The sequence below is a fragment of the Aythya fuligula genome, chromosome 17, assembly GCF_009819795.1.
Source record: "Aythya fuligula isolate bAytFul2 chromosome 17, bAytFul2.pri, whole genome shotgun sequence".
Classification (NCBI taxonomy): Eukaryota; Metazoa; Chordata; class Aves; order Anseriformes; family Anatidae; genus Aythya; species Aythya fuligula.
Genome location: NC_045575.1, coordinates 3,023,053 through 3,036,146, shown reverse-complemented (window position 1 = coordinate 3,036,146; position 13,094 = coordinate 3,023,053). Strand labels below are relative to the sequence as shown.

Here is a 13,094-nt window from a genome sequence, read left to right as displayed (position 1 = left end):
AGTATCACACGAATACTACTGACTCAGCTCAGCTACATTTATTCACAACGAAAATTGTGTGACCCATCCCCTTATGAGGTTGCTGACTGGAAATCATTACAATGTAATTCAGATATTAGCTGACTTTTAGAAGCTTGATGCTGTTTATTCAAACTCAGCAGTATTTCCTATCAAGAAAATCCTTTATGTCTTGTTACAGGGAGGCTGCACAAACTGTTCTATGTAGCAGTGATTTTTTTTTTTCATGTCAAAAAGCATCTGTCAGTATATCCACGAGTTGTAATCCTAGTCTTGTCTCAGCTGTACCAGCTTACATTCAAACTGGAGTGGGCTAGCAATACTGAGTTTGATTTACTAATAGAAGTCAAGAGTCAAGTTAAGATGCTCAAAGTTTCCCCAACAGCATTATCATCAGTTTCATTTCAGCAAATTAAGTCATGCTACAGTGAAATTTAGGCACACTGACAAGAAGCTTCCCCAGATTCTCTAGCAGCTTACAAACTTAGATGAATCCCCACACACAAGTTTTTATTTCCACAAACACTAGCACAATAACTTTTCTATCTCAATTGCAGTTTCCTCAGCTTAACACTACCAGAGATTGCTGTCAATGCAGTGATGCTACCCAGAGATAGGGCAACATAAAAACCAGCAGCCTATCATTACTGCTGCTCTGTCTCAAGGAGGAATAACTTATTTCTCATTTTCCCACTCAATTTTCAAGTACAAACATCATACAGTCCTGAAAATGCAAAGGGTACAGCTAGTACACCTAGTTTTTAGAAAGTCTTCACTTCAAATACATACCGGCCTTTCTAGACGATAAAAACTTGACCCAGCATGTATCAAAACAGACACTTAATCCTCAGAAAGTCCAAGGTTGAGGTATGAGGTGTTTCCATACAACAAAGCAGCTCACCAAAGCTACCTCGAAGGACTTCTGTTTACATGGTACAGCTCTGTGCCAGGCCGTGAAGAGGTACCAGTGCAGGTCCCAAAAGCTGTAATACTAGCCTCATATTCCACCAGGAAAATTGATTCTGCTCCTCAACAACATAATGCATGGAAAAGTAATGTCAGCATTATCTAAGAGTTAACATCTCAGCATCTTTGACCATATCTTTTTGCTCCCAGTTTGCTTGATTTGAAGGGTAGGTACGCTGTCCTGTCAACCACTTAAGTACTAGCAGATGGCATTTTGGGAAATGTGCACATGGAAAGAAAGGTTGAAAAGGGCAGAGCTAAGGCAATGACTCAGTTGCTCACGGTACCTGTAGAAACAGATACAGTTATGGGTGGAGACTACGTACTGTGACTTTTTTCCATGCCCATTAAAACAAGGGAATGAGTCATTTAATCTGTGCAGCAATTCTGTTTCACAATTAAGTTCGCTGCATGTAGATGTACAGATACTCTCTGCACACTTAGCACATCTGAAAAAATTGGTTATTCCCTACAAGAGTTTATCTGACTACACAAGCAAGTTCCCAAACTATACGGATAGCTTTACCTTAGATTTCAGGCTTCAGATTGTGTGCAGAATTGTAACACACAGTTTCAAGTTATTAAAAATTAGTTCTTCCACAACTGCTTTATACAAATGACACTTAAGCATGCACTGCTTTCGTTCTTCACTCTACGTAACCTCTGCACCCATTACCAGCTCTAGCTGTTGTGCAGCAAGCAGGATTCTGCTAGAAAAATCAATCTGCTACTTGTATTTGAACAAAGCAAAGAGTAGAAACACATAGCAATGCCACTGAAAGACACTTCTGGTGGTTAACAGTGTTTAGGCTCGACTCCTACGTGTTTTAACATGCTAAGAGGTCTCTCCCTTAGTTTTCATTGTTATTTCGGAGAGCATTATTTGTTTGGTTTGTTGTGTTGTTTGTTGTGTTTTGCTTTGCTTGTTTTTTTCTAAAAAAGACTGAAGCCTGACTTGCTAGGATAGCAAGTACTTATGTTACATTAACACTACCCCTTTAAAAAAAAATCTGCAAGGGACTTCAGTTACCCTAAAACCCCGTAATACTTTCTATCTGCAGAAAAAAATTCTAATAAAATGTTCTATTAAAAGTGATCAAATTTGGCAAGTCAAAATTGTTCATATCATTCTGACTATTTTAAGAAGTGTCAGTATGCGTTATTGCCAATACTATTTTATAACTAAGAGCTGTAGTAATTGAAGAGGAAGAATACTGTGTTAATTCCCTCAACAAATGCACTAAAACTAGTATTTGTTCTCAAAAGGAAACAGACAAGAAACAAAATTACAAGATGTCCCATCCTTTGTTCCTCAGCTGGAACAAAGCCACATTTTGTAAGCCTATACAAATGACTGCTTCTTAGCTTTGCAATGTTTATTTCCTGAATTCAGGACTTCATTCTGGACAGTTGAGTTGATGTGTTGATCAGTGTATGGCTAAACAAACTGACAGGCACTTTGCCTTGTTGGCAATACTTCTGAAGCTTTCATTTCACCTTTAGTCAATACTTTGTCTGGAATTTATGATACATAGGCTCTTAGGAATCTAAATCTAGCCATACATATTGCTTGCATTGTATGAAGCACCTGACACTACAGTGTGCAGTTCCTCTTAAACCAAGAAACTCCAAAACATTTGTGATTTGGTATTGTAAAATATCTGCATACCTGCCACACTCCCACAATCGCGTTGGCTACTAATATAAGTAAGATTACAAAAGGCTCTACAAATGCTGTGATTGTTTCTTCACCTTCTTCAAACCAGGCCAGGACCTGAAAGAGAGAAACACTGATTTAAATCAAGTGATTTACATTGACACCTTGCAAACCTAAGACACAGTGAATTTCAGCTTGAGGTTCAACTCCTCAGACTTCAGCAATTTTGAAGAACCCTCAAATCTTCCAAGCTTTAGCTCCTGAAGGAGTTGGCAATATGCAATGGAAAAGGAGAAAAAGAATCTTTACTGAAGTAGTACGAAGTTCATTCTGAAACCTGCTCTTCTTTTAAAGGAGAAAGCTATTTTTTTGGGAACCATACTGCTACTCTTGCTTCAAAAACGAAAGCAGAAGTTGTGACAACGGCTCCAGCACTGAAAAGTTGCAAAAATTTTTCGTTACTGTCTAAAACAAGATGCAGACTGATTAGCTTGACTACTCAGAGCACTAAAGCTTCACATGATTAACGTTTATGCATAGCTAGATTCTGAATTTTAACTAAATTGGTCTTTATCAGTAACTTACACAAATGAAAATAGCTTTACAAATTTTCACTGAGTGCATATGAAAATAAATATCTGCTAATTAAAATACAATTAATGTCCTATTGAAGCATTTAAGTGAACGACACAATTACATCTGAAGTTGAATTCAGAGCCAAGGATCTGATAAAAATTAAACTTTTTTTTTTTTTTAAAGTAAATCAACAGAAAAACTTGCATAAAGGACTCCAAGAAGATTTTAATCCATTTGCTTTCAAATCATGTTCTAGTTTTAGGCTTCTGCCATTCATTTGGCTTCAGGAGAATGGGTAAGCATCAGGGCCTCTGCAGAGTTCTGTAGCTACCAAAGAAAAGTCAAGCTAACGTGACCAGAGAGGAAGAGCTTTTTCGTCAACATATTGAGCAACAGGAAGCCTGGAAAGTGACAGTAAATAGGAACAACGTGTTGAGATAATTAGGACTGGTAGTCAGGCAACAGCAGCAGTCTGAATCACTGACTGCAGTGAGCAAACCGTTACTAAAGCAAGCACCATAATTCCACTGACATGCTGCTCAGAGCTATTGCTCAATTGTGAAACACTCCAGGACGTTAAAAGGAAGAAGGAGCAGCAGCATGAAAGCCTCAAGCAGAAAGCAGACTGTCAAGCAAACCCAATGCAACAACAAATTTTATTACAAAAGAATAAACTCGTAAGACCCAGGTTATGATTAGTAAGACTGAACCACTCCAACTGGCAATGCATAATTTGGAGGGTCTGTGTAATCCCTCTGGAGAGAGATTTACTTAGGAATTCTTATGCTCTTCACATCTCAATGCCTCTTCCCTCCTCCCACACCACACATCTTCAATTCCCAGTAACAGCTTCTGCCATTTGACCTGCTGAAGCGCAGCCTACACGGTAGTTTTCACTCAACACATTACTCCTTACATCATGGGCAGCTTTTATTCTTCACCAGCACTGTTGCCTCTAGCAGAGTTATAGAAATGGCTAACAGCATGTCCCAGTTTCCTTGGCATATACAAAGCCACACACCATCAGAAAAGCTGCTTAGTATCTGTTTCTTCCTTCCCTTTCTTTATTGGGATTCCACAAAGCCAATGCTGCTTCCAAAAAAGCAAGGAAATCCAATCATTTTGTAGCATTCTTAACAGAGCAGACAACTGCAAGGTTAACTGAAGTAAAACATCTGCTTTACATAATACTAAACCACAATCTTTGCAGATTGAAGACCATGTGGGTTGTAAAGCAACATCGAGAAAGCCTGCAACTTCAAGAGGGAAGGAAAGTAGCTACAAGAACAGCATGATCCACGCGCATCAAGGAGAGCCAAAATTAAGTTTGAGATCTTTCTTTCAATATACCATTATTTCAAAAAGAGCAGATGAACTCAAATCCTAACAGTACAAATCTATCAAGTTGCTTTAGATCTTCACTGTTGCTTGTTTGGTAAAGTTACCGATCTGTGACTAGATTGAAATGAAATACAGTTAATCCTGGAGGCAAGCAGCACACATCTCACCCGCAAAATTTCCACACAATCATGAACTGTGTAACAGAACCTACGCTGTGTAGTCCTAGAGTGCAAACATAGGCATGTAAATAACAGAACACCTGAATGTGAGTCCTTGGTTTTGCTATAGCAAACTACTGCTACATTAGCACTCCACTGAGGACATTTGTGACCAACAAGACATGCTGTACTAACAAACGAGGGTTATTCTTTGGTAGTAGCCTAAAGTTAACAAACACAGCAAGCTCAAAAGGTAGAGCAAGGAATACATGTAAGTTTATGACCATTTCATTATGCATTTTTGATAACAGATTGTAAATCAAAGCCTAGTAGAGACTGTAATTCTTGCCCAAGGCATTGAGTCTATGTCAAAAAAGCTTCCATTTGCACACTTTAAAACCCTAAAGCGGTTTTCCATGAAAGATCTTTGGCTACTACTCAGAAGGGCCCCACTATATTTTAACCACTTCAACTCACACATAGAGAAGCTTAATTACCACATCATTGGTCCCCAATGTACTGTTCAGGTCAGTAGGAAAAACTATCATTTAAGTTTTAAAAAGCAAGAAAAAGATAAAATAATTGCTCAGGGGAAACAGGAGCCTGACAGCATAAGGAAAATCACTAGCAAGACCTACCAGTCCCATACCAACAGCCCACACAAGCAGCTTTGAGGACAACTTTCATTCAGCACATCTGATTTAGCGTTGCTATACATGGCTTACAGAAGCCTACTTTATCCAGAGCATAATGGGGTGGACCCGCAGGATACTAAGTCCAAAAACATGCAACAACAGGCAAACTGCACTTAGTTTTTGTGGTTATTTAAAGAAAGAGGGTCAGAAGTACAATGCAGAAGTCAGCCAACAATGAGGTAGACTACTGATCAATACAGCTGCAAGAACAGAAGCGTCCTTACAGCCTTTTGCATTTCTACAAATTAATATCTGTGGATTGTGAAGTTAAGTTATGGTGGCAAACTGCCTCAGGTGTCCATTTGTCATTAAGTAACAGAAAGAATAAAATGAAGAATGAAAGTTTCAAGATAAAATTCTGTTGCCCAGCAGGCTGTACCTACTACCAGAGGAAAAGCAAACAGTTTGTTGTCAGCAACCTAACAAGGCTTTTTTTTGTTTGTTTTTCATTTTGACAATGGAAACTTTGAAGCAAGCAGGCAGATTAAGACCTCATCCTGACAAAAAAAGTTTTAGACTAATTAAAGCTAGTCATGTAGAACTACAGCAAGCCTTTAAGAGAGCCCTCTTCTCACAGGACACTAAGTTAGGATTCAGAATGTTTTGGACAGAGTACTAGCTACTATTGCTCACAAATCTTTTAAATTATTTTTCTTCTCAATACAAATTTGCTTAATTTTAAGCAGATACAAGCTTTTTTAGCAGTCCTGATACTTGTTCTAGTTACTTGACAGTTACCCTGAAGACCAGGAAATAATCCCCAATTTGCTAACAGATTTTATTTTTAATTGCTACACAAGAAAAAAAAAAATCTTGGCCAGAATTATTGGTAAGGAATCAAGAATTTTATTGGGTTAGCAGATCATAAATATCCAATAGTTTTGCTACTCCATACTTCTAAATCAAGTACATTCCTGTGATTACTGTAGCAAAACCAGGGACAATAAAGATACATAGTACTTATAGTTTAATTTATACAAATTAAAATGGAATCACAATTGCTTCCTACTCCTTTGTCACCCCACCTATCATTTGGTGTCTCGGGTCCTATTGAGTAATCTGAGTTTGGCTAAAAGCATGCCAATGTAATGTACTTCAGCAGCCCTTATCTCATGTCACATACAGCTCCTGACCTTACCAGGTAGCTCTGGGGTGATCCCAGGGCAAAGCCTGCAACATTTTACTGGCACATCTAACTCCCTTCACCAGCGGCTTTGTTCACCTTTTAACACAGATGAGCCTATATTTTAATGCTAATTTCCAGGATATAACCAACATCTCCAGCCTAAATCACAATATATTGTTTTCCTCTAAACACACACATCCACTAGCAGAAAGAGACCCAGAACATTCACTTTTAAGTTAGTCCACGCATTACAGAAGTAATTGAACCAAAGAGGAGTGCTCTCAGGATGCTGAAGTTTTAACTTTAAAATACAAGCTTTTACAAGCACATACTTCATCTTGTAGAAGAAAACTCAGTAGAAATGTGATGCAAAGATAGGACTGTACAGTTAAGCACACATCACATTCTTCAAAGCATTATTCCCAATCTGGGGCACAAGTAATATTTTACAACTTGAAGTGATTTATACAGCAAAGCAAGCTTATTTTTAACGTAAATACTGTAGATTTTAGTGCGTGTTATTGACGTAGCAAGGATTAAAAGCTGGATTTCATGGTAAATTGAACATCCTCTTACTTACACCTGGAGAATCAAGCTACCAAAGCCCCTGAACAACTGAGATGCATTTCACTAGTTACCTCTGTAAAAGCTTCACCGTGTCCGACAAAACACTGAGACAAGATCTGAGTGCGCATGTAGATCCATTTACTTCAAATCAGAAATGACATTGTTTCTCTTCAAAAACCATACTTAAGGCCAGTAAAAATATTGGAGAAACAACAGTGTAAGAATTGAAGCTGTTACTAACTTGGCACATCTGTAACAGCAGTTCCGACTTGGAATGTAGCACACGGTATCTACAGCCAAGGCAACAGGCAGCATATGACCCCCGCGATCAGCTAGGGTGACAAGGATTCAGCTGTTAGTCTGATTTATTTTACTGACACATACCTGACAGGGCTTGTGGGAGTAGAGGACACAAAAGGCACTCTGAACACAGAATATTATGGTATGTAATAGGTGATGTTGCTACACAAAAATGTAGCTGAATGCAGATCTCAATGTTAAAGACCTTTTTCTGTGCCATCAATCATAATAGTAAAAATCTAATACGATTTAAGATCACAACACAATTACCAGAGAAGCTTTCGTGATACAAACTAGTACCCTAACATACCTTGAGGTTCCATCTCTTAGACCTGGACCTTCAAGTTCAATGGTTTCTTCAAACTGACAATGAAGACCTCCACTACTTTCACTGCCCTAACAGCACCCATGCCTTTCCTGCAAGCACACAGTGCCAACTGGCTGCCACTAGCATGGTGAAGTACATTCTCCATCTGATCTTCAGTAAACTCAACAGCTCAAATTCTAGCAAGTTTTAGTGACACACGCAAAGCTTAAAAATAAAGTCAATCCTATACTCATGCCTAATTTCAATTGTTGGCCCTCTCACTAGTAATTCAAAGACTTAGCAAGATCTGGGGGTCATTCATTCTTAAACCCAAGCTCGTTAAGCCATTTTCCCCCATTGTCATGCAAAGTAAACAATTCATTTAAGCATCTGTGTTGGGTCTGTCTGAGTTTCCACAGAAACTCCCTTTTGGATATACACCAGGTCTATAAGTACACCAGGTCTGTAAGTCTTCAGCTGGAAGTTATTTCAACCCAGAGCCATTATCCAGTCTTCCTTCTGCTGGTACACTATCCAACACCCTACCTGAGTACTGTAGTGTCTATCAAACAATAAAATATAGGAAGAAGTAGTCACTGAACTGAAGTGTGAATGCGCACATCCGTCCCACACATAAGTCTGAGGGGTCTGACACTGCCCCCAAGAAAGGCAAAGTCTTATTAGATGGAAGAGCAGTTCTCAGTGGTATTACTCAATATCCTAAAGCAACACAAATTTAATTGACTCCATTTTAAGTTTAATTATCCATTTCAAGATCTCTAAGGTACAGGAAGTTTTGCATGCTTTCCAACAGTACAAATGGCAAGACTGAATTCTTAAGGCTTGCAAAAGACAGCATAATACATGCATTTAAGTTAACTTCCAGTATTAAGTTGTTCTACCATAAGAATGACTTAGCATAATTTATTAGTCTCAACTTCACGTACGACTCCAGTATTTAATGTAGTATTTTCAAGTTCTCTCATGGAAAAACTACTGTCCACATGCTTAACACAGCTACACACACTCTTCAAACGTTTTCAGGAGCACTAGAATTTAGTTGATGTTAATTCCACCCAATTTTACAGCAATACAATCTATGAACACATTCAACAGTTCCTTGCAGCTACTACCGAAGTCTCTAATATGCTTTCATCAAGAAGAAGTGTCAAAACAAAATAAAATCAGACAATGCACGATCACATTCTGAACAGGGAAAAAGCCAGAAACTAACACAAAGGAGGAGTGCTTTTAAAGTGCAGAAATAAAATGTATCAAGTTTTTTCCTTTACATTTCATTAAAAGGAAAATCCCTGCTATTCCCAAAATAATCCTACAGCAGGTAGCCATAACTCTTAAATAGGAGACAGAGAAAAGGCAAAGCAGCAGCCCAAGGTCATACACCATGCCAGTTGCACAAAAGCAGAGAACCCAGATCTACCCTATGCTCCTTTCGACTACAGTCTCCCCTTAATTAGGCAGGAAAATTAAGCATACTGAAAAAGAGAAATTGAATCCAGTTACTAATAAAGTTTGCAAAGCGTGCTTGGCAGTGCATATTATATGACTGCTGTCAGTCTAGTAATGTACTGAATACTCATTCGGCAATTAAATCTTTTAAGTTTGGTAAAGTTGGTTTTGTCACTTGGTTACAATAAAAACAAAATATATGTTGGAAGGAAAGGCTAACAGTATTCTGTACTGTCATTTATTTCATCCCCTTTCCATCCTCTGGGGAAAGAAAATGAGAAAGAGAAGAGGAAAAAAGGCTTCTGAATGACCTGTTTATTCAAATTGCTATGGGCAGCCCAATTTCCTCCCCAGGAAACAGAAGAGTGAGTAAAGCACCTCTGTGTCCACAGCCAAGATCAATGCCACCAACCACTGCTCAGCTTGTAACGGTATATACACACCAAAACCCAGCGCATTTTGAAAGGTGTTGGTGTGGGGATAGATAAAACTTCCCTTGGTCAAGGATCAGCACCACAGCATGCGGCAGCAGCCACAACAGGTCAACCCTTCCCCCAACTCCACATCCTCCCCCATTACAGAACAGTTTCTCCTCTGCCCATCTAATTACCTTGCCCTTAGCTAGAGTCACAATTTCCACACCCCCTAACAGCTGCAGCTTTTTTTTTCCCAAGTAGTTAATTACAACTGGAGGGTAAAGTCTACTATAAACTTTTACTTCTACTGAAACAATTTAATATTCTGCACTTTTTTTTCCTGTCATCCAGCTCCCTGAGATGCATAGCTCTCATCTTCCTTCTAGACTTAAAACTTTGTTCAGATTTCTATTTTTTCTGTAAACGCATACACTTTACATATTGCATAAGATGACCAACTAAACGTGCTTTTTAAAAAAAATTAAATTTCATTCTTGTTCTTTTAATCCTGTACGCAAAGCAAGATGTTCATTTTATGACTAGACTATCCAAAGGTCAGTTACCAAATTTGGTCAACAATGGTGCCATCACAGCCGTCATCATTCTTGTCACTGTCAAAAGCAACAACTGTCACCTTGCTATTATCAGGAAGGGAAGGCAACTGGAATATTCGCCATGTAAATTCTATTTACAGTCTGCACTGCGTCCAAAAATGTCTTGCGGTGATTATACATTGAGCTTGATAACAATTAACTCAAAGGCAAGAAGGATGACCAGTTAAACACTTACTCAAGGTTAGTTTTCAAAGCCAACAAAAGCATTGGGAAATCCCACTTCAAATAAGCAAGCGGGGTTGAATAAGAAGTACTTTTAAAATACCTGCCTAGCATAGTTACGTACTTCTGACTCATGCAGTGAAAGATTCCCCAAAACTTTCTTCTTTAGCATAGGAAAAAAAATCCATTCACAAGGCAACCAATTTAAGAGAGAGCGATTGACTAAGCATCTTATACTTCTACCTCTTGAAGAAAGAGAAGGGTGTACAGCTCCTATATGTTGGAACATACGTCATTTCTGAGTCTGCAATATACAAGCCAATGAAATAAGAACAATTCATACTTACGAAAGATATGCAAGCTGCCAGCAACAAAATTCTAACTAGTAAGTCTTCAAATTGTTCAATCACAAGCTCGAGTAAGGTTTTTCCTGCAATGTGTAAAGATGACATTTAGTCATGAATATAAAAAAGGATGAACTATTGACAAGAACTAGAAAATTTCAAGAAAAAATGCTTACCTTCCTCAGCTGGTAATTCTGTCGGTCAGATTTTTTCAGGAAGCATGTCAAAGAGAAGAAATCATTGAAGAAACATTAGAGCATTATAAGGCATCCACCAGATACTGCTTCTGCATCATACACTTGACTCAGTTGGGTTTGAGAGCCATACCTTAAGAGCCATTAAAGCAGCTCTTTTCATTGTAAGAACTGAATAGGCCTGCTAGTCTTGCATTTTAAGACACATACAGGTTAGCTGGGAGCTGCTAAGGGTTGTAAATTCAGCCAAGTCATCACTCCAGCCAGCTGTGTGACTTCTGCTGTTGCTGCATACAAAGGGTCAAAGGCTTAAAATGCTTTCCAAATGCTTTCTGACACGGATTTTCCTCCACAACCACTTAAAAAAATAAAAGAAGGAACTTGGTTCAAAATATTTCAAGTGCTTTTCTCCATTTCAGGATTTTCTCATTTCTGCTCTCTCTTTATTTCCCCACAACTACATTTAGCAATACGAGAGGCATAAAAGGGGAGTTAAAGCTAATAAAAAGAAATATACATAATTTTCTCACAGCTTTTCATTTTTACACAATGCCATCATAGTTCAAAAGGGACTAGTAAGGACAAATAATGAAGATTTTTTTTTAAATCGCCCTATCTGACGAATTTTGTGTCCCGACTCCGGAGAAGAATGTAAAATGAGGGACAGAAAGGTATCGGAAAGCATAGAAAAATGAAGGTCAAGACGGACAAAAAACCCCACGGTGTTTCATTTCAGAATGGAAGAAGATTTCCCACCGTTAAGGTGAAAGGAAACGGAGGTGACATCCTCCTTCCCAAAGCAGCCCTGCGAGCTCGGGGTATGAAAGAAACCCACGAGGTGGAGTTCAAGTCAGCCATCTTCTCTCCCTCGCTCCTATTCCGGGTCCTGTAAGAGATGCCGGCTTTGCAAATACATACACGTCAGGCCTTGAAGCCGGGCCCCCAGAACGATGAGCGGAAGAGAAAAGAGTGGAGAGAAAAAAAAAAAATAGGGAGCGGAGGGAGAAAAGAAGACGAATGCCAGCGACAGCATCCCCGCGGCTGAGGGGGCCGGTTCACCTACCGTTGGAGCCCCATTTCTCCTTCAGCTTCTTGACTTGCTCCAGGCTGAGCCCGGTGCTTTCGTTGACCCCGAAATAAGCCAAAACTTCCTCCACAGTCTTTGTGTGCGCGTTCTCCATGGCTGGGGCAAGGAGCAGCAAATGGTGCCTGGCTTTTTCTGCTTCTTCTTCTTCTTCTTCTTCTCCCTCCTCCTCCTCGTCAGCGGCGGGCGCAGCGGCGAGCCCCCTCCTCAGCCCCCTCAGCGCCTGGCTCTGTCCCCCACCGCCCCCGTGCTATCACCATAGACCCCCTCCCGCACCACAGGAGAGCCCCCGAGCCCACCTCACCGCCTCTCTCTTCCCGAAGGAGGCAGGAGGGGACGTTAAAAAAAAAAAAAAAAATTAAAAAAGGAAAGGGGGGGGGAAAAACCCGATGAAAAAAAAAAAAAAAAAGCCCCCGCCCCCCCTCCCACCCCACACGCCCTCTGAGGGAGCCGAGCGGGGCTTCGGGCACCCCCGAAGCCTGGCTGAGGAGAGCCGCTGCGGCCTGAGGGGCGCGGGGCAGAGCGCGGCCGGTTGGCCTCGCCGCCTCGCCTTTCGCCTCGCCTCGCTCCGAGCCGCCCCCGCGGCCGGCGATAACGGCTCGGAGAGGCGGGGAAGGAGAGGGGAGGGGAGGGGGGACACACACACAAAAAAAAAAAAAAAAAAAAAAAAAAAAAGGCGCAGCCGCCCCGCTGCCTCCCTCCCAGCCGGGTGAGGGTCGCTACGCCCCCCTCACACACACGCTCCCAAGGCCGCCGTCAGGGCTGCGGGCTCGTTCAACCCCCTCCTTCCCTCCCCCCCGCGAGGTTCCGTGGCGCACCGGCGGCGGCGGCGGCGGCTGCTCTAATGTAACTTACGGGAGCTGGGCCGCCCGGGGCCCCACTCGCCGCCGCGGCATGTGGACGCCGCTCATTGGCGGGGCGAGCGGAGCGGGGCGGGGGATGGAGCGGCCCCGCCCGGGGGCCGCTGAGGCGATGGCGGTGGCGGTGGCGGTGCCTGGCGCGGTCCTGCGCAACGCGGGGCGGCCGCCCTCCGCCCGGGGGAGGAGGAGGAGGAGAAAGAGGAGGAGGAGGAGGAGGAGGCGGGCGCTGCAGGCTTCAT

The 13,094-nt window shown here is 41.3% G+C and overlaps 1 protein-coding gene across 1 annotated transcript in view; it reads right to left on the bottom strand.

Annotated features, from left to right (window-relative positions):
* The window catches only part of ATP2A2 (ATPase sarcoplasmic/endoplasmic reticulum Ca2+ transporting 2), a 44,397-nt gene extending 32,162 nt beyond the window's left edge, over positions 1–12,235 (bottom strand). The window contains exons 1-4 of the mRNA XM_032199123.1: positions 11,975–12,235; positions 10,894–10,911; positions 10,721–10,803; positions 2,654–2,758 (exon numbers count right to left, since the gene is read on the bottom strand). Coding sequence (XP_032055014.1) covers positions 2,654–2,758; positions 10,721–10,803; positions 10,894–10,911; positions 11,975–12,092 — 324 coding nt within the window. The 5' untranslated portion in view covers positions 12,093–12,235. The remainder of the gene's footprint in view (positions 1–2,653; positions 2,759–10,720; positions 10,804–10,893; positions 10,912–11,974) is intronic.
* Between the last annotated feature and the right edge of the window lie 859 nt (positions 12,236–13,094).